General features: G+C 42.0%; 1 protein-coding gene across 13 annotated transcripts in view; it reads right to left on the bottom strand.

Annotated features, from left to right (window-relative positions):
- Positions 1 to 1064: 1064 nt before the first annotated feature.
- The window catches only part of GPRASP1 (G protein-coupled receptor associated sorting protein 1), a 48338-nt gene continuing 27637 nt past the window's right edge, over positions 1065 to 21765 (bottom strand). For 11 of the 13 annotated variants that reach the window (XM_038587925.1, XM_038587928.1, XM_038587933.1 and 8 more), the window contains 5 exons: positions 7409 to 7495; positions 6776 to 6855; positions 6542 to 6642; positions 6375 to 6449; positions 1065 to 5841 (listed from right to left, as the gene is read on the bottom strand). In XM_038587925.1, the coding sequence (XP_038443853.1) occupies positions 1418 to 5530 (4113 nt within the window). In that variant the 5' untranslated portion in view covers positions 5531 to 5841; positions 6375 to 6449; positions 6542 to 6642; positions 6776 to 6855; positions 7409 to 7495 and the 3' untranslated portion in view covers positions 1065 to 1417. Of the gene's footprint in view, positions 5842 to 6374; positions 6450 to 6541; positions 6643 to 6775; positions 6856 to 7408; positions 7496 to 7932; positions 8067 to 21765 lie in introns of those variants that run through there. The other 2 variants (XM_038587937.1, XM_038587926.1) reach the window with 2 other exon arrangements.

The raw sequence follows: 21765 nt of genomic DNA, 5'->3' as shown, positions 1-21765 counted from the left end.
CCCTATCCCCCACCCAAAACAACTGTATGCCTGACTTTCACTAACTGTCTGAATATATATTACCTTTTGAATGTGAAAAACCTGTAGTATGAATTCAGGAACTCTTGAAATTTTATAACTTACTCCCTTTAATTTATGTATTTTTATTTGGCAAGCCAGTCATTTTGAAATTGTAGTTTCTTATGCTTATTTATTATTTTGGTATGTTTTATATCATTTTTAAAAAAGATTTTATTTACTTATTCATGAGAGACACACACAGAGAGAGAAAGAGAGAGGCAGAGACACAGGCAGTGGGAGAAGCAGGCTCCACGCAGGAAGCCGGATGTGGGACTTGATCCCAGGGCCTCCAGGATCAGGCCCTGGGCTGACGGCGGCGCTAAACTGCTGAGCCACCCAGGCTTCTCCTTTATGTCATTACAGATTTTTCCATAGCCAAATACAAGTTTGCATAGATTTGGTCCACTTACACACATTTTTATAATCGTGTTATACTTTCCATTTATGATACCAGTCTTTTCTATTTCACCAAATAAAGCACCAGAGCTTTTCTGATTCAATTTAAAAATCTGTACCTCCTCACTTTTAGTGGCTGTATTACAGCAACATTTTCCACAGGCACCACCCTGAAGAAATGGTTTTCCAGACTCAGTTAATTTTATCTACTTTCCTGTCTTATGCTTTTACCTTTCAGGCAGTTATGAAAGAAACATCCATACTTTGAGCTGCAAAACCCAACTTCTCAGTTCTTCAAAACTTACCTCATACTCTATATCCCTTAGCCACTGCAGGCTGACTGGATAACTCACTCCTGTACAAACTCCTTTTCCAACCCCATGCTTTTCTTCACACCACCCAATCTCTTTCACACATTCCAGAGCCCGACTTAATTGGGTCCTTTTTCTCTGAGGCATGCCCTGAGTAGCAGCCCATGGTAAGTTTTGCATTTAAAGTTATTAGAATAAGCTTCTTCAAGGAACATATTATTTATACATTAATTACCTGTATGTGTTCCTGTGTTATCTTTGCTTCTGTATCTTAAGTTCAGGCATAGGGGTGACTTCTGACAACTTTAACACAACTTTATTGAAAACACAAACAAAACTCAAATAGACCTCAATAAACTAGAATGACAATCAGAAGGGTAGCTGCCTTACTCAGGATGGCTCAGTTCACTTTAGCTTAAATACTAAATGTCACAATCTGGACAAAAACACAAATATCAACAAATGTGCTTTCAGTTCTAATATTCATTTGGCATCAAAATGATTCAGCTCATACAGAGTTGGGTAAAGTCAGTGTTAGCAATAAAGATGTACATTACAACACAGAACCAACTATGTAAATCAAAACAGTATTCGAGGAATTGTTAACTCAGGAACATAAGGACAAAGGCAAATGATTAACCATACTAATTTTATTGGTCTGCCTCAGGGTCCTTTTGATCATCTGTTTTGCCTTGCAGTTCCTTAGCAAATTCCTCAACTTCATGAAATGCAGAAATAAGTGGCTCAAGACTGAAATCATCATCAGTGAACAATACTGTCTCCTTTTTGATATTGTTATCAATATTCTCAAACATCGCTAGAACTTGAATATTGTCATTTGTCTCTTTCCTGTTACAAAGGCCCATAAATTCTGACATTGCTTTAGCATGGAGTAATTCTTTTGTCATGACAGGATTTTCAAACAAATTCATTAGCATTTTTAGAACATGAAACCTTGTTTTGGTATTGCCCATGGCTAACAAGGAGAGAAATCCAGACATATACTTGGCAACCAGTGTGTGGTAGTCAGTAGTTGTAGTGAGATGTCTAACCATCCTTATTCCAGATAGCTGTTCAGGGGAATCTAAGCTGTAAGCAAGGGTTTCTTCACACACTTGACATACATATGTCTGAATCATGTTTAGATTTGGATAAGGTGGAGCCAGGCGAATCATATTTTCCAAAAAACTTGTCCTAACTCGGGACGAAGGATAATTGAGCAAGGTTTCAATAAGTGAGACAACACCTGAATCCCGAATGAAATCTCGAGTAAATTGAGAAGCACTTCTCAAACCCATTGTAATTTCTGATATTTCATGAATAAAAGGATCTTGGATTTTGTCCATTAATAGAAGGAGTTCTTCAAACTCTTCAGAACCAATTTTAAGCTCACATTGTATGCAGCTACAGGACCAACTCTCAGGCTCTGCACTCTCCCTGGCCTTGAGATGCTCCTGAATTTCTCTGACTGACCTGTAGGATGGATCATACTGAAATGGAAACTCAGGTTCAGGCTGATCAGGCTGAAGCAAAGATTCCTGCTCTTCCCATTCTGGGGTAAGTTCCATGTGCTTGGGCTTTCCTCTAAACATTTCAGAGAACAGAGATGCTGCCTCTTTTGGAAACCTAAAGGGGATTGGAGATGGGAAACCAACCCTACCCCACGGACCAGGCTTGAACAGAACAGTGACCTCTTCCCAGCTCTGAGGCCCGCGTGAAGCATCAGGCTCCTGCTCAAATGAACACCCAGAACTGCAGATAGCCCTGAACACAGGGCTAGGATTTGATTCAAAATGGGCCTCATCTCCTGCCCAGAACCAGGACCCCACTATGGCCTCATCCTCCTCAGCTACTGTCCTGGTTTCCTGGCTGGTCTCATACCCGGCCCCAACAACTATCCCTTCCTCATTTTCTGGTCTGGACTCACAGGTAACAACAGTTCCAGTCTCATTAATGTCCTTCTTTCCAGACCAGAACCAGGACTCAAAAATTATCTCATCATCCTCTGAATTGGATACACAGCATTTCTCTGCTTCTATGCTGGCTTCTTTTGCAGCACAGAACCAGGATCTAAAAAGGATTTCTTCTTCAGTCCTTGACCTGCTCTCACCTGTTGCCTGATGCCCAATCTCTATACTGTCGTCTTCTTCAGCCCAAAACCAGGACCCAAAAATGACTTCCTCTTCCTCAGTAACTGGCATGGACTCGAAACTGACTCCTGCCTCCAGACTGGCCTCTTCTTCAGCCCAGAACCAAGAACCAACAGTGGATACCTCCTCTTCAGCCTCTGGACTAGATTTGTTGCAGAAGCCAGCCTCCTTCCTAATCATCTCTTCTCTGGCCCAGAACCAAGACCCAACAATAGCTTCCTCCTCAGCTGCCAGCCTGTCCTCTTTTCTAGCCTCAGCTGCTATCTTGAGCCTGTCTTCATCCCCAGCCCAGAACCAAGAACCAATAATGTCTTCCTCCTTAGCATTTGGCCTGGATTCTTCATCTGTAGCCTCTCTAATGGTTTTATCTCCTTTCCAGAACCAGGATGTGATCATGGTCTCTTCCTCCATCAGTGGCTTGGCCTCTTCTCCAGTCCTATCATCTATACTGACCTCTTCTGTAGCCCATAACCAGGGCCCTATAATGGTCTCTGGGCTTGTGTATTTTCTGGACCAGAATGATGAATCAACAGTTTCCTGTTCCTCCTCTGGCCTAGACTTCCAGCTGCTTCCATTGGCAGTATACATGCATGGATCATCTTCATCCAAGAAGCAAGACTCATTATTGGTGTCTTCAGCCCTTGCCATAAATTTGCATCTGGCACCAGTACCGTACTTCATACTGACCTCTTCTGTGGTCCCAAACCAAGATGATATAATAACCTCTTCCTTGTCCTTCAGGCTAGACTTGTTGCTGACCTCAGTCCCCACACAAGCTTCTACTCCTTCCCAGAACCATGACCCAATGATGGGCTCCTCAGCTCCTGGCATGGTGTCACAGCTCACTTTAGACCCAGAATCTATCTGGGCTTGGTTCCCAGCCCAAAACCAGGACCCGAATATTGTCTCTTCTTTATCTTCTGGATTGGCTTCTTCTACAAACTCAGCCTCTGTATTGACTTTTCCATCCCAGAACCAGGGACCAATAACCTCTTCTTCCTCAGACCTTGGCCTGGATGCACAGTTGGCTCTAACATCAGATTCTACACTGGCCTCAATACTGACCCAAAACCAAGGCTCAAAAATGGTCTCTTCCTCAGCCTCTAGGTTGGTTTCTTCACTAGCCCAGAAACAGGAATCAGCAATGACTTTTTCTTTATCACATACTACCATAGATTTGGAGTTGGTCTCAACCCCAGTTACCATAATGGTCTTTTCCCCAGACACAAACATGGAATTGCTAATAGACTCTTCCTCAGTCCTTGGTCTGGATTTACTGCTGGCATCAATCCTCATACTGGCTTCTTCTTCAGTCCAGAACCAACAGCCAACAATGGACTCATCCTCCACTTGAGAATTGTACTTGACACTGTCCCCACCTACTACATTAGACCCTTCTGTAGCCCAGAACCAGGTCCCAATGAGGAACTCTTCCTCAGACCTGGCTTCTTGCTTGGACCTGGCCCTGGCCTTAGGTTTGGGCTTTTCCTTAGCTATTATTCTGGCCCTGGCCTCTTTCTTGGATTTGGGCCTTGGCAAGTTATGAGCCTTTTCTCCAGGCCAAATCCAGTATTCTTTTTTTACTACATTTATAGATCCAGACACAAAATCAATGTAATCTTCTTGCTTGGCCCTGTGCCTGGCCCTGACATTGGCCCCTTTCCTGGCTCTGGGTTTGGACCTGGATTTGGCCTCCTCTCTAGCCCAGAACCAGGACTTCACATTGTCCTCATATTCAGATCCAGAACTGGACTCATAGAGTTCTTTCTTGGACCTAAACCTGGACCTGTTATTGGTCTCTTCCTTGGGCCTGGACCAGATATTAGTCTTTTCTCTGGTCCAGAACCAGGATGTCTTATTAGATTCATCCTCAGAGCTAGAACTAGACAAAATATAAAATTCTTGATTGGTGTTGAGCCTAGACATGGCCTCTTCTTTGGCCATGCTTCTAGATCTGGGACTGCCCTTTACCCTGCCTCTAGGATGAAAATTTGTACTGACCTCTTCTCCACTCCAGAACCATGAATTCAGATCCTCTCTGTGTTCACACTTGTGAGAGAACTCTTCTTTGGATGTAGGCCTGGGGTACCACCAAGACCCCACACTGGTCTTCTCTGACCCAAACAAAGGCTGTATTCCTGATTGGAACTTGACTTTGGTGCTAGGAAAGGACTCAATGTCCACACTGATTGGTTCCCTATCCAGAGATAAAATCTTAGATTCAGCAACTGACCCAGATTCTGTACTGACCGTAGGCCAAGCTATGGCATTGATCTGGGACACTCCCTCTGTCTTCAACATTGCTTTACCATCAAACTCAGTCTGGGCCCATGAATGGGCTTTATCTATGGGCCTTGCCCCAGGGATCAACTTGGCTTCATTCTTAGGATGCACCACACCTACTACCATATCTTCAGCTTTGGGCTTTACACCACCTACTACCATGGCATCAGATTTAGGCCTTGCCCCAAGCATTACCTGTACCTGGGTCCTAACCTTGGGTCTGACCACCAATGGGACTTCATTCTCTCTTTCAGCCCCACCCCCAACCTCTTCTCTAGCCTTCCTTTCAGGCTTTGCCTGGGCAGTAGGTTTAATATCAGCCCTAGTCATGGTATAATTTACAGAAGAGGCCCAGTTAAATAGCCCTACCCCAGTCTCAGCCTCTACTACAGATCTCTCCCAGTTTTGTATCTTCACACTCTAATCTTTCAGTGATTCAGGTGGTATAGTTGGAAACAAATGTTAGAGTCAATCACCAGTCCAGCAGTCAATTAACCTCCTTCCGAAGCCTAGCCTCACAAAGTGCAGAAGAGGCACAATCAAGCTGGGGAACGATGAATGTTCCTGGGTAGGTGCAGACCTGTTGAGGGTGGTGGTCAGCAGCAATTCCAACACCACCAGAGTTGCCACTGGAGGTGGATCTAAGGAAAGAGAATGACATGGGGCTTTGAATCTCTACTAATTGTGTTGCTCCATACAGAGATTCACAGAGAGAGACTGGACCTTGAATGTTTAGTGGGACAGTTAGACTAGTAGAAAGTCTTCTGTCGGGATCCCTGGGTGGCGCAGCGGTTTGGCGCCTGCCTTTGGCCCAGGGCGTGATCCTGGTAGACCCGGGATCGAATCCCACATTGGGCTCCCGGTGCATGGAGCCTGCTTCTCCTTCTGCCTATGTGTCTGTCTGTCTGTCTGTCTCTCTCTCTCTCTCTCTCTCTCTCTCTCTGTGACTATCATAAATAAATAAAAAAAAAAAAAAGAAAGTCTTCTGTCACCCTCATTTCACCCATGTTTTACCCGAGTTTGCCATGTTATTTGCTTAATATAAAACAGGTGTGAAATTGGTGAGTGTTGGCAATGAGAGAGGTTTGGGAGCCCCCTAGAATACCCTAATCATTCTTGGGCCTGTGTTGATTTCCACTTCCCTGCCCAAAGTTGTACCCACTTTCATACCAACCTGTATGGATGTGGTGTGATTTCCCCCTCCTTTCTTGATTCCAGTGTTAAGCCCTAAAGCAGCCTGTAGGCTATCCTAGGAATAAGTAAAAATAAAGAAGAGAATGGAGGATGATAGCTAGATAGATAAGAGGGCATGCCAACCTTTGATGTAAACCTCTCCCTTACCATAAGAGTTCAAATTGCTGTTTCCTGGTCTTTGCTGTCAGGTAGGTCTTCTCCTCTCCTCTACAGAGAATCTACACCTACCCCAATATTGCTAATATCTCCTGCAGGAAATAGACAAGGACATGCTGTGGCAGTGTGTAAATCTGGCAGCAAGCAGGAGAGGTGGAGGAGACCCACTTGGATCAAAGACACTTGCCATGATCTTACTCTGTAGTACTCCCCTGATTTACCCACCTTCACACTAACCTCCAGAGATTTGAACCAGTCTTCTCCTCCTCTCCTTCCTTACAGAAGTGAACAGCCTTAAAGCAGGTCTATGGGCAGACACAAAGGCAAACGTTTAGGAAATAATGGTGGCAACTGAGTGCTTAGCTGACTGAACAATACTAAAGATAAGAATATCCATATTATCTTCTAACATTTAGGGTTCTGTTGATAGAATATTTTCATTTAATTTAGGCCCTCTGTTTCAGGGTTCTAAGTAACAACTCCTCACATCACTCACGTCCAATTATTCCCATCTCCAATTCTGAAGATTCACCATTAGGTGTTCAAAATCCCTTGCTCTGTACTACAGAAAGGAGGAAAAGTACACAACATACTCCAAAAAACAGAATGTGACTGGCACTTGCAATTACTTCTTCTGTCTCACCCTCACCTCCTAGTCCATCTTTTCCTGCCACAAATTTTGGGTGGAGGTGAGGAAGGAAGACAAGGGAAGTGCTTAGAAAGCTAATACAAAGAAGAATTTTACAAGGTATTCCTGGATGCCTGACCTGTTCTGGTCGCAGTCACCCCACCCCGATTCGGGTCTCCACACTGTGGCTGCTGCCCACCGCCGCCCCCCGCCCCCAGCTCCACACACACCTCCAGAAATCCAGGCCATTGTCCTGCTCCTCCTTTTTCTGAAGCCTCTCCTTTACAGATGCACCCTGCGGGACGAAACCGCCAGACCTACCGCGCAGAGAGAAGACTTTGGCATCAATCAGCCGCCTGTGGTAAGGGACGGCACCCGCGGCGCGGGCCCAATAGGGCCCTTTCCAGAATCAGGGCCCGGAGTGGCCAACTCCACCCGCCACCCGCTCCCGCCAGCGGGGCACAGCGCTCGGACGCCGCCCCCCTCTCCCGCCCCGGCGGCTTCCCTGGGCGCCCCCCACCCCAGCACCCGCTCCGCCATTTCTTCCTCGGCAGCCTCCCCCCAGAGCTCTCCCCCGGCACAGGCACCGTCGAGGGCTGGTCGCGGGTCCCTGGAAAGGTGGCTGCGGAGTGGAGGGCGCAGTTCGTCTCCACAGGATCCGAGGGAGCCAGCCTCTCCGGCCAGCCCCGTGCCCTGGGCCCGGCCCGCGCGGGTCGTCGCCTCTCCTCGCCAGGGGTCCCGTGGCGCTGCGCACCTCTCTCAGGCACCAGCTACGACCGGGTCGCCTCCTCTTTGCCAGGCTGCCAGGGTCTGGGGTCCGGGAGGGCTGGAAGCGGGCGACAGTGGGGGCCTCCCCGCCTCCCCCACCCCACGACAGCCCCACTTGCCTTCACAGGCTCAAGGTGCCGGTCGTTGGGCTCCCCCTCCTCTCAGAGCTCCTCACCCGGATTCCCACCGCCTTGCGTGCGGCCACAATTGCAAAGAGGCGTCCCGCCCCCCCCCACCCCCCCCCGCGCTGCCGCACCAAACTGGGCAGGGGCTGCGCAGGATGCGGCACGAAACGCTCGCGGCGAGGGTGTCGGGAAGGGGGGCGGAGGGATACGGCACGAATGGGCTCGACGCCCCCTCCCCGGCCCACCCTAGTTCCGACCCAGAGGGGGCGGGGCCGGGAGGAGCCCCAGCCTAAGGGGCGGGCTCACAGCAGCCCGCCTCTGCAGACAGACCTCGGCGGCGACCACCCCCTCACTGCTGGCACCGCGATATGTGGGACCGGGGGACCGTTAGCGGTGGGGGCTAGCATCGAGAGACCGGGGGTGAGGGGGACGGGGGGGGGGAAGGGCGGAGAAAGTGCGCTGCAGGCAGCAGCGGATGGATATCAACCGCCCCTCGGTGTGGGAGAGCCCCCAGACTGCTCACCGTCTGCCTGCCCCCCTCCCCCATTCCGTCCGCCACCCTCACTCGAGGCTGGTGGGCGAGGGGCTGTCAGGACAGCAGGCTGCAAGGGGAGAGACGACCTAAGCCCAGACTGCCCCGGAGGTCCTGGGGTGGCCCTTTCCTTCATTGCTTCGCGGGGCCACGGAAGGGAGGAAGGTGGGCGGGGGTTCCCATGGAGGCCTCACCACTGCGCCTTTTCTAATGGAAGGCGATCTACACACCTGTAACCTGAGCAAACCAACCACTGCTCTGCGCCCATTCTTTCTGCCACACTGCTGTTTTCCCCGCCTCATTCAAACCGGTAACATGGACGGGATGAGCACTGGGTGTTATTCTGTATGTTGGTAAATTGAACACCAATAAAAAATTAATTTATTAAAAAAAAAAAAAAAAAACGGTAACATGCTTTGCCATTTCGCGGTCCTCACAGTTAGTTGCCCAAGAAGGAGGGCCGTTTTTTTCCCTATCAGGACCCGCACTGGGTCATACGATCTTTCCTGTCTGTTGCCCCCGTGGCCCGGTGCCGGGCTGGTCCTGGCTCCTCTTCAACTGGGCTATCAAGTCTCTTGCAGTCCCATCCAAGCTCTCACGATCTTCGGCAGTGTGGAAATGTGGCAGGGATTAGAACCAGCTTGGATCTCAGCCACTTGCCATACACACCTGTCTAGTTTCCCCAGCCACACTTTGGAGGAAGGCGTCATCCTGTACCTACTGCCCCAAGACAGAAGCCTGGTGGTTCTTGAATCCTCTCATTTCTTTACCTTTACATCCTTCCTGTCGTCTTGAGCCCTTCCTTTCTGTGCTCCATGGCACAAACAGAGCAACATGTTTAGGCTCCACTGTGGTTGAGCACAAACCTGCTGGTGCCCATTTTAAACCCAATTAAATGGCACTTTCACTGTGATAGGCTGAATAAAGGTCCCTCAATGACGTCCATATCCTATTTTCCAGAACCTGTAAATATGTGATGTCACAGGGCAAAGGAGAAGTAAGATTGTTGGCGAAATTAAGATTACTAATCAGCTGAATTTAAAATAAAAATATGCTGGGTCTCTTCCTGGCCAGTGTAATTACAAAGGTACTTCAGATGTGGAAGAAGTAGGCAGAAGGGTCAGTGTCACAGTGAAGTAGAAAGAGAAAGCATTGCTGGCTTTGAAGATGAAACAAAACCAAGGCCCAAGGAATGCAGGTAGCTTCCTGATGCTAGAAAAGGCAAAAGCATTTCAGAGAAATGAATCCTGGCCATCGCCTTCATTTCAGACCAGTGAGATCCTTGTTGTTTTCCCAACATCCAGGACTGTAAGATAATACTTTTGTGTTATTTTAAGCTGCCAAGAATGTAGTAATGTGTTGACAACAGCAGTAGGAACTGAATTTACTCACCATGTTGATAAAGTCCATTCCCCTTGACTTACTTTACTTAGCCTTGAACCCCTGGGAAGATCACCTTGGGGGCTCATCTCTTACCCCTATAACCACCCTCTCCAGCAACCCCCGTCTCTATTTTCTAAAGAAGAGATTTTTGCAGTGGCCTTTGAGGTTTATCTTGAAGAAAGTCCCCATTTGCTGAAAATCACTGATGTTTTTGAGGATGAAAAGGGAACCATATTCTTTCCAGGAATTTTCAGATATTTTAATTTCATTCCAGGAATTTTCAGATATTTTCATTTCAAGTTTTGTTTTTAAGCATTTATTATAACTGTGCAATATTTAGGTGATAAAAATATCTGGAGATGATTCTATACAGTATCTGGACTGACAGTGGATATCAATTATCAGAGGAGGGCTTCTTTTTACTGTGCTGTTTAAATGGCTTTAGTTGAATTGTGGATCATTTTTTTCTTTGTTCCATAGCATACCCTCTTGGTTGAATGCCAGGCTTGAAGAAGGGAGTCTGAGCTCTGCTGGGATCTGTGGGTGTGTGTGAAGGTCTTTACCTCCCTGAACTGTTCTTTCACTTTCTTAAAGTCTCTGGTGCCTTTCATTAATTCAAGAAATACATATGAATACTTTTATCTTAGGCACTGGAATCAGAGTAGAAACAATCGTGAAAGAAATCCCTGTTCTTGTGGAAGCTACATCTACTTGTAGTTTCTTTCTTACCTTTCTTATTCAATTTCTTATCCAAAAATTTTGTAGTTATACCAGCATAAAGTTGTCTGATAATTATCAAGGTTATCAGGTATTCATCCCAAGACATATACTGACAGAGGAGTGGATCTACCAGAAGCTGACTGGTTACAATGTGAGACTTTGAAAATTTGTTGGACAATTTGTTCTCAATGGATTTGCAGAACAGGCCCTATCGCTATTTAATATTAATTAAACTGTGAAATGTCCTATTTTATGCTCTTTATGTGTTAGCACTTTGTGTGTATAAATCGTATAAGTGCCATCTTTAATATGTGAGAACATATAAAAGATTGAAACATGACGGTGTCATATGTCTCTGTGGCTGCTAAGTAATAGTCTATTTACTTCCTTCTAAAATGAATTCTGGTATGATTGCAACAGCCAAAGTTTCACTCCTCAGTGTCTCCACTAGCACCTATATAACATTGACTAGTTATATAACTATAAATCTAGTGTAAGTGCATGACACTGAGCTTTTGATTTCCAAGTTATCCACTTCAAAAAATCATCCATTATACTATATACAGAAACTCTAAAGAGTTCATCAAGAACTGTTAGAACTGATAAACAAATTCAGTAAAGTGAAAGGGTACAAAATTGAAGTAAAGAAATCTTGCATTACTATATAGCAATATTGAAGCATCAGAAAGAGAAATTAAGAAAACAATCTCATTTACAACTGAACCAAAAATAATAAGATACCTAGGAATAAAGCTAACCAAAGATGTGAAAGACCTGTACTCTGAAAACTATTAAATACTGATGAGAGAAATTGAAGACAACACAAAGAAATGGAAAGAAATTCCATGCTCATGGACTGGAAGAACAAATACTGTTAAAATGTCTATGCTATCCAAAGCAATTTATACATTTAATGCAATCCTTTCAAAAATACAGCAGTATTTTTCATAGAATTAGAACAAACAATCCTAAAATTTGTATGGAAGCACAAAAGACCCCCAAGCTTCCAGAGCATCCTTAAAAAGGAAAAGCAAAGTTGAAGGCATCACAATTCTGGACTTCAAATTATAATACAATGCTGTAGTAATCAAAATAGTATGGTACTGGCACACAAGCAGAGCAAAAGAACAGAATAGAAAGCTCAGAAATAAATCCATAATTATATGGTCAATTAATCTTTGACAAAGGAGGCAAGACAGTCAGTGGGAAAAAGATGTTTTCAATAAATGGTGCTGGGAAAAATGGACAGCAACATGCAAAAGATAGAAACTGGATCACTTTCTTCCATCTTATATAAAAATAAATTCAAAATGGATTAAAGATCTAAATATAAGACCTGAAATCATAAAAATCCTAAAAGGAAACACAGGTAGCAACTTCTCTGACATCAGCCATAACAAGTTTTTCTAACTAGGTCTTCTGAGGCAAGGGAAACAGCAAAAATAAACTATTCGGACTACATCAACATACAAGTTTTTGCACAGCAAAGGAAGCAATCAATGAAACTAAAAGACAACCTACATAATGGGAGAAGATATTTGCAAATGACATATCAGATAAAGGGCTAGTATCCAAGATCTATAAAGAACTTACTAAACTCAACACCCAAGAAAAAAAACAATCCAATCATGAAATGGGCAAAAGACATGAACAGAAATTTCATCAAAGAAGACATACACATGGCCAAAAAGCACATGGGAAAATGCTCTGCATCACTGGCCATCAGGGAAATACAAACCAAAACCACAATGAAATACCATCTCACACCATTGAGAATGGTGAAAATTAACAAGACGGGAAACAAAATGTTGGAGAGGATGTGGAGAAAGGAGAACCTCTTGCACTGTTGGTGGGAATGTGAACTGGTACAGCCACTCGGGAAAACTGTGTGGAGGTTCCTTAAAGAGTTAAAATTAGAGCTACCCTATGACCCAGCAATGGCACTACTGGGTATTTATCCCAAAGATACAGATGCAGTGAAATGCTGGGACACCTTGCACACCACAATGTTTATAGCAGCAATGTCCACAATAGGCAAACTGTGGAAGGAGCCTCGGTGTCCGTCAAAAGATGAATGGATAAAGAAGATGTTATATACACACAGTGGATATTACTCAGCCATTAAAAATGACGAATACCCACCATTTGCTTCGACGTGTATAGAACTGAAGGGTATTATGCTGAGTGAAGTAAGTCAATCGGAGAAGGACAATGTATGGTTTCACTCATACGTGGAATATAAAAAATAGTGAAAGGGATTATAGGGGAAAGGAGGGAAAATGAGTGGGAGAAATTAGGGTGACAAAACATGAGAGACTACTAACTCTTGGAACGAACAAGGGGTAGTGGAAGGGGAGGTGGGCAGGGGGATGGGGTGACTGGGTGACGCACATTGAGGGGGGCACTTGATGGGATGAGCACTGGGTGTTATACTGTATGTTGGCAAATCAAACTTCAATAAAATATATATGTATATTTTATATATATACATATATACATATATATAAAAGAACTTACAATATTCAACGCCCAAAAAACAATCCAGTGGACAGAATATATGAACAGACGTTTCTCCAAAGAAGACATCCAGATGGCCAACAGACATATGGAAACATACTCAACATTACTCATCATCAGAGAAATGCAAATCAAAACTACAATGAGATATCATCTCACATGAATTAGAATGGCTAAAATAAAAAACACAAGAAATAGCAAGTGTTGGCAAGGATGTAGGAACAAAGGAACCCTCATGCCCTGTAGGTAGAAATACAAACTGGTGCAGTCACTGTGGAAAACAGTAGGAAGTTTCTCAAAAATTTAAAAATAGAACTACCCTATGATCCAGTAATCACACTACTAGGTATTTACCCAAAGAATACAAAAACACTAATTTAAAAGGATATATTCACCCCTATTTTTACTGTAGCATTATTTACAATAGCCAAATTATGGAAGCAGCCCAAGTGTCCAGGGGCAGATGAATGGATAAAGAAGATGTAGGAGATATAGATAGATAGATATAGATATAGATATATAGATATAGATATATAGATAGTGGAACATTATTCAGCCACACAAAATAAGTTGCAGCAAGAGAGTATAATGCTAAGTGAAATACGTCAGTTAAAGAAAGACAAATATCATGTGAATTCACTGATATGTGGCGTTTAAAAAACAAAACAAAAGATCAAAATGGGGAAAAAAACAAAAAACAGACTCTTAATTATAGAGAAGAAACAGCTGGTTACCAGAGGGAAGGCAGGTGAAGAATGGGTGGAATAGGCAAAAGACATTAAGAGTACACTTATCTCAATGAGCACTCAGTAATATATAGAATTGTTGAATCACTATATTGCATACCTGAAACTAATAAAACTTTGTATATTAACTATTAAAAAAACTGATACCACTCAACATCCTAAAAATAAATAATTCATTCAAAAATTGGGGAGAAGACATGAACAGATGTAGAAAGCAAAATGGAGTCTCTCATGTTAAGCAGGAGTCTGTGTCAAGCAGGGGCCTATGTCAAGCAATGACTCAAGGAGTTAAATACACTACAGCCATGAGATATTACAGAGACCAGCATCAACTGACACCACAGAACTGATAACAAGAAGAACCACAGGAGGTCTGCAGGGGCTCAAGACCGATTAAATCCCTTTAAAGGGGGTAGGATTTTTACAGCAAACTGTTATAGACTCTTCAGACATGACCCCTTTATGTCTGACCACTTAAAAAAAGGCAACTGCCATCAAAGGCTCTGCCCAATTGATCTCCAAACAGAATGGAGATCTTTCATTGCTTGAACATAATATGCAGTTAGTGCCAAGAGCCAACCTACACTGGCCTTATCTCAACTGTGTGCTCACAGACTAACTTCCCATTTGGTTCATTAACTTCCTATACCCTTCTTTTATCTTGTTTGTTGTGTGGTTTGCTTACGTTCTGCTCTATGTGTTATGTAAAAAGCCAAGTTTAATCACAGAGTTTGGAAACTGGAACCTGCTTTATAACTGTGATTAACTTTGTCTTATGATTGAATAAAACTGACATTCTGGAAAAATACAAGTCATGTATGCACCTTTATAGCATGCTCATGACAAGAGACATTTTTTTCCCAAAAAGACCTCCAGATGGCCAAGAGACACATGAAAAAATGCTAAACATCATTCATCATCAGGAAAATGCAAATGAGATTTGACCTCACACGTGTCAAAATGGCTAAAATCAACAACACAAGAAACAACAAGCACTGGTGAGGATGTGGAGTAAAAGGAACCCTCTCGTATTATTGGCAGGAATGCAAAAACTGGTGCAGCCACTGTGAAAACAGTATGGAAATTCCTCAAAAAGATAAAAACAGAACTACCCTACAATCCAGCAATCTCACTATCAGGTATTTACCCAAAGAATACAAAAACACCAATTTGTAGAGATACATGCACCCCTATGTTTATATCAGCATCATTTACAGCATTATTTCCAAAATATGGAAGCAGCCTCAGTATCCATCTATTGATGAATGGATAAAGAAGATGTGGTATAAATACAATGTAATATTAGCCATAAAAAAGATCAAAATCTTGCCATTTGCAATGACATGGATAGAGCTAGAGAGTATAATGTTAAGCAAAATAAGTAAATCAGAGAAAGAGAAATGCCATATGATTTCACTCATATGTGGAATTTTAGCATCACAACAAATGAGCAGAGGAAATAAAAAGAGAGAGAAAGACAAATCAAGAAATGCTCTTAATTATAGAAAGAAAATAGTGGTGACCAGAGGGCAAGTGAGTAGGAATATGGGTTAAATAAGTGATGGGGATTAAGGAATGCACTTGTGATTAGCACTGGGTGATGTATGGAACTCCTGAATCACTAAATTGTACACCTTAAACTAATATACACTGTATGTTAACTAACTGGGATTAAAATAAAAACTTAAAAAAAGACATCCATCTCGTATAGACACACTGCTAGGTGTATGACCCACCTACTAGCAAAACAATCAGATAAGGAACTCCGCCACCCCCATCCATGAAGGTACCTTTCAAAATGCCCTGGTTAAATGAAACAACTGAGCTCTTGACTCATTCTGCTTTTTCCTTCACTGTCCTAATTCCCAATCTTATGCCTTAAATTAGCCAATAAGGAGTGTATGTGTGGAACCCTAGGCTCTCTATTCTCAGATCCTAATAAATGAAAAATCCTACCTCTTTTCTCCCTCCCACCCCCCACCATATGCTTGGGACTTATGGAACAACTTTAGAACAAAATAATCCTCCAAGCATTAAGTCAGGGAGGGATACAGAAGCAGCTGTGCCCCAAGCTACCCCCCACCCCCACCGTGCTGCATACATGCCTGTGAACTTTCAAACTAGCATATCCTTTTACTTGTGCAGGTCAAATAATTTCCTCTTGTCTCTCAATCATCAGAGTCATGGACCCGTTTTTTGCCCACTTAAGTTAATTTGTCTCTCTTCTGTCCTTCATTTGCCTCAGGCAAATTTTCCATCTAAGATTTCCCTTTTGTCTAAGATAGAGCCAAACTATGCATTCTTGGAATTTATCCATTCTCCTATCTCTGAGTTTCAGGAGCTTTACACAGGAACCCAAGTCCCTCACAGGACCAAGAAAGCTGGGTTCAGTTCTTGTGAACTATTTGATGAAACTGGCTCAAAAGATGTCTGCTTCCGTAGTCTTACAAGCCTCAGGGAAAGATCTCAGCCTGTGTCCACTACATGAGACAAGGCACATTAAAAAAACTTGTAGGGAGACCTGACCCAAGAATATTTTCAGGTCACATTTAGAGTGGGTTCTGCCTTAAGAGAGTTTATCTTGAGGGAAAACAGAGCCAGGCGCAATGACCTCAGTCCAGAAACAACACCTTGTCATCAGGGAAGTATAGCTATTTTAATGGCCACATTTGGGATTAGGACTTTTATTTTTGCCTGGATTAGCATATGCCCTCAACTATATGTCTGTCACAACAAAAGCAGATAAAACAAAATAAAACAAAAACAAAAACAAATTTTGTAGTACAACCTGAAATCTGGCATTGTGATGCCCCCAGATATGGTTTTCTTTTTTAAAATTCCCCTGGCTATTCGGGGTCTTTTCTGATTCCACACAAATCTTAAAATAATTTGTTCTAACTCTCTGAAGCTGTGGTCATCAAGACAGTGTGGTACTGGCACAAAAACAGACACATGGATCAGTGGAACAGAATAGAGAATCCAGAAGTGGACCTTGAACTTTATGGGCAACTAATATTCGATAAAGGAGGAAAGACTATCCATTGGAAGAAAGACAGTCTCTTCAATAAATGGTGCTGGGAAAATTGGACATCCACATGCAGAAGAATGAAACTAGACCACTCTCTTGCACCATACACAAAGATAAACTCAAAATGGATGAAAGATCTAAATGTGAGACAAGATTCCATCAAAATCCTAGAGGAGAACACAGGCAACACCCTTTTTGAACTCGGCCATAGTAACTTCTTGCAAGATACATCCACGAAGGCAAAAGAAACAAAAGCAAAAATGAACTATTGGGACTTCATCAAGATAAGAAGCTTTTGCAGAGCAAAGGATACAGTCAACAAAACTCAAAGACAACCTACAGAATGGGAGAAGATATTTGCAAATGACATATCAGATAAAGGGCTAGTTTCCAAGATCTATAAAGAACTTATTAAACTCAACACCAAAGAAACAAACAATCCAATCATGAAATGGGCAAAAGACATGAACAGAAATCTCACGGAGGAAGACATAGACATGGCCAACATGCATATGAGAAAATGCTCTGCATCACTCGCCATCAGGGAAATACAAATCAAAACCACAATGAGATACCACCTCACACCGGTGAGAATGGGGCAAATTAACAAGGCAGGAAACAACAAATGTTGGAGAGGATGCGGAGAAAAGGGAACCCTCATACACTGTTGGTGGGAATGTGAACTGGTGCAGCCACTCTGGAAAACTGTGTGGAGGTTCCTCAAACAGTTAAAAATATACCTGCCCTACGACCCAGCAATTGCACTGTTGGGGATTTACCCCAAAGATACAAATGCAATGAAATGCCGGGACACCTGCACCCCGATGTTTATAGCAGCAATGGCCACAATAGCCAAACTGTGGAAGGAGCCTCGGTGTCCAACGAAAGATGAATGGATAAAGAAGATGTGGTTTATGTATACAATGGAATATTACTCAGCTATTAGAAATGACAAATACCCACCATTTGCTTCAACGTGGATGGAACTGGAGGGTATTATGCTGAGTGAAGTAAGTCAGTCGGAGAAGGACAAACATTATATGTTCTCATTCATTTGGGGAATATAAATAATAGTGAAAGGGAATATAAGGGAAGGGAGAAGAAATGGGTAGGAAATATCAGAAAGGGAGACAGAACATGAAGACTCCTAACTCTGGGAAACGAACTAGGGGTGGTGGAAGGGGAGGAGGGCGGGGGGTGGGAGTGAATGGGTGACGGGCACTGGGGGTTATTCTGTATGTTAGTAAATTGAACACCAATAAAAAATAAATTAAAAAAAAATTTTTTAAAGGCAAGTTATTCCAGAAACAACTGTTGCATATCACTCTGTAAAACTCTGGTGTGCAGATCCCACCTATAAAGTGTAACATAAAGAGAGGAAAATATATTCCTCTACAACATGCATTTAAAGTTTAGAGTAGTACTCAACTCTGACATCATGAGGACTCTGGAATGAGAAAATTCGAGGGAGTCATTGGAGGAACTTAAGTGTTTGGGATAGTAAAGCTTAATGTGGCAACAACACCTGGAAAAATCATGTGAAAACCATAATTCAGGACATGGGATTATGAGTGCCTCTTGAAGATTTCTGGAATTAAAAGGGCTGGTAAGCTAAGGTTATTAGCTTTGAAGGGATAAGAAATCCTGAATTTCCACACTGTCAGCAAATCTAAGTTAACTGAATGTCAAATTACTTTTTAAAATAGAAAAAAAAATATATATATAAGTCCATAGTACATTTTGTTATGTTTCTCATTACCTAACCATCACTTACTGCTTTGCTATGACAGGACATCATCAACGTCTGCTTCTACACAGCAAAATGAGAAAAAAAAAAAAGAGTAGAGGTAGTCCACACTCTTCTTAAAATCCGTGGTCAAGAAATGCTCACATCATTTCATCTCACATTCATCTGACTGGAATTCAATCACCATTTATTGAAAATACTGTCTGTTCACAAGCTGTGCTGGGACAAGTGGATATCCACCTGCAGAAGAATAAAGTTGTCTCAGCAGACCAGGAATACAGCAAAACTTCCTTCACTTGATAAAGAACATATACAAAAACCCTATAGCTAACATCATACTTAATAGTGATAAACTTGGAAGATCAGGAAAAAGGCAAGGATGTTCGTCCTCTCCCACCATTCCCTTTCAAAGTTGTCCTAGAATCCTCAGTTAATGCATTAATCCCAGGAAAGAATATAAAAGGAATACAAATTGGGAAGAAGAAATAAAACTGCCTTTATTTGCAGGTGGCATGATTGTCTATATAGAAAACTGGAAAAACATAGACAAAAAAATACTCTTGGAAGTAATAAGTGATAGTATCAAGGCTAGAGGATAGGGCTAATATACAAAAGTCCATTGATTTCCTATATACCAGCAATGAACAAGTGAAGCTTGAAATTAAAAACACAATACCTTTTATATTAGCACCCCAAAAAATGAAGTCCATAGGTATAAATCTAACAAATATGTACAAGATCTATATGAGGAAAACTAAAATGAAATCTTAGAAGAACTGAATAAATGTGGAGAGATATTCCGTGTTTATAGATAGGAAGATTCGATATTGTCAAGATATCAGTCTTTCTCAACCTGGTCTATCGATTCAATGCAATCGCAATAAAAATCCCAGTAAATTATTTTATGGATGTTGACAAGCTGGTACTAAGGTTTATATGAAGAGGCAAAAGACCCAGAATAGCTAATTCAATATTGAAGAAGAACAGAGTCAGAGGACGGATATTACCTGACTTCAAGACTTATTATAAAGTTACAGTAATCACGATGGTGTGATACTGACAAAAGATTTGACAAATAGATCCGTGGAACAGAAGAGAGTCCAGAAATATACAGACATAAATACAGTTAATTAATCTTTGACAAAGGGGCAAAGGCATATAATGCAGCAAAGATAGTCTTTTTAACAAATGGTGCTAGAAGAAATGAACATGCACATGCAAGAAACCGAATTTAGACACAGACCTTATACTCTACAAAAAATAATTCAAAATGGATCACAGAGCTAAATAAAAAGGAGAACTAAAAAAGTCCCAGAAGATAACATAGGAGAAAGCTTGATGACCTTAAGTGTAATGATGACTTTTTAAAACAGCTTTATTGACATATATACCATATATACCATTCCTTTTTTTAAGATTTTATTTATTTATTCATGACAGACACAGAGAGAGAGGCAGAGACAAAGGCAGAGGGAGAAGCAGGCTCCATGGAGGGAACCTGACATGGGACTCGATCCTGGGTCTCCAGGATCACGCCCTGGGCTGAAGGCAGCATTAAACCTGAGCCACCTGGGCTGCCCAAGATCTACCATTCTTAACTAAATTTTAAGTGCACAAAACTGTATTATTATAGGCATTATGTTGTACAAATCTCTAGGACATTTTCATCTTGCACAATTGAAACTTTATACATCCTCAACAACTTCCCATTTCTCCCTCCTTCCAACCCCTGTTAACCACCACTCTACTATCCACATCTGAGTTTGATAATTTTAGATATCACCTATATGAATCTATCACAATCTTGATGTGGAATCATGTAGTATTTGTCCTTTTGTCACTGCCTTATTTCACTTAGCATAATGTCCTACAGATTCATCCATGTTATTACAAATGGCAGGATTTACTTCTTTTTTAAGGCTGTATAATATTCAATTCTAGGTATACCACATTTTATTATTCAATTTTCAATGGACACTTGGGTTGTTTCCATATCTTGGATATTGTGAATAATGCTGTAATAAATAAGGGAGAACAGAAATCCTTTTGAGATCCTGATTTCAATTTTTTTTTGGATATATACCCAGATATGGAATTGCTAGATGATATGGTAGTTCTATCTATCTATCTATCTATCTATCTATCTATCTATCTATCTATCTATCCATCTACCTATCTATCTATCTATCTATCTAGAAAGATAAGTATGCATGTATGTATGTATTTATGTATGTTTTAGGGACCTCTATATTGTATTCTATAATGGCTGCACAATTTTACATTGCCATCAATGATGTGTAAGTGTTTCAATTTCTTCAAATCCTTGCTAATTAACACTTGTGACTTTTTTTTTATAATACCATCTGTTAGGACGGTAATATTTCATTTTGGTTTTGATTTGCATTTCCCTGGTGGTTAGTGATGTTGGGCACCTATTCTATAACTGTTGGCCATTTGTATATCTTCATTTTTTTATCTCTTAAACTTTTTTATTTAAATTCAGTTTACCTAACATATACTGTATTATTAACTTCAGGGATAGAATTTAGTGACTCATCAGTTGCATATAACACCCAGTGCTCATTACATCAAGAGCCCTCCTTATTGCTCATCATCCAGTTATCCCTTCCCTCTACCCACCTGCCCTCCAGAAATCCTCAGTTTGTTTCCCAGAGTTCAGTGTCTCTTATGGTTTGCCTCCCTCTCTATTTTCACCTTATTTCATTTTCCCTTCCCTTCCCCTATGTTCATCTGTTGTTTCTTAAATTTCACAAATGAGTGAAATCATATGACAATTGTCTTTCTCTGACTGAGTTGTTTTGCTTAGCATAATACCTTCTAGTTCTATCCATGTTGTTGCAAATGGCAATATTTCTTTTTTGATGACTGAGTAAATAATATTCCATTGTATATACATACCACATCTCCTTTGTCCATTTATCTATTGATGGACATCTGGGCTCTTTCATAGTTTGGCTATTGTGGACATTGCTGTTATAAACATTTGGGTGCATGTTCCCC

The sequence above is a fragment of the Canis lupus genome, chromosome X, assembly GCF_011100685.1.
Source record: "Canis lupus familiaris isolate Mischka breed German Shepherd chromosome X, alternate assembly UU_Cfam_GSD_1.0, whole genome shotgun sequence".
Taxonomy (NCBI): domain Eukaryota; kingdom Metazoa; phylum Chordata; class Mammalia; order Carnivora; family Canidae; genus Canis; species Canis lupus.
This window is presented reverse-complemented; position numbering and strand designations above follow the sequence as displayed.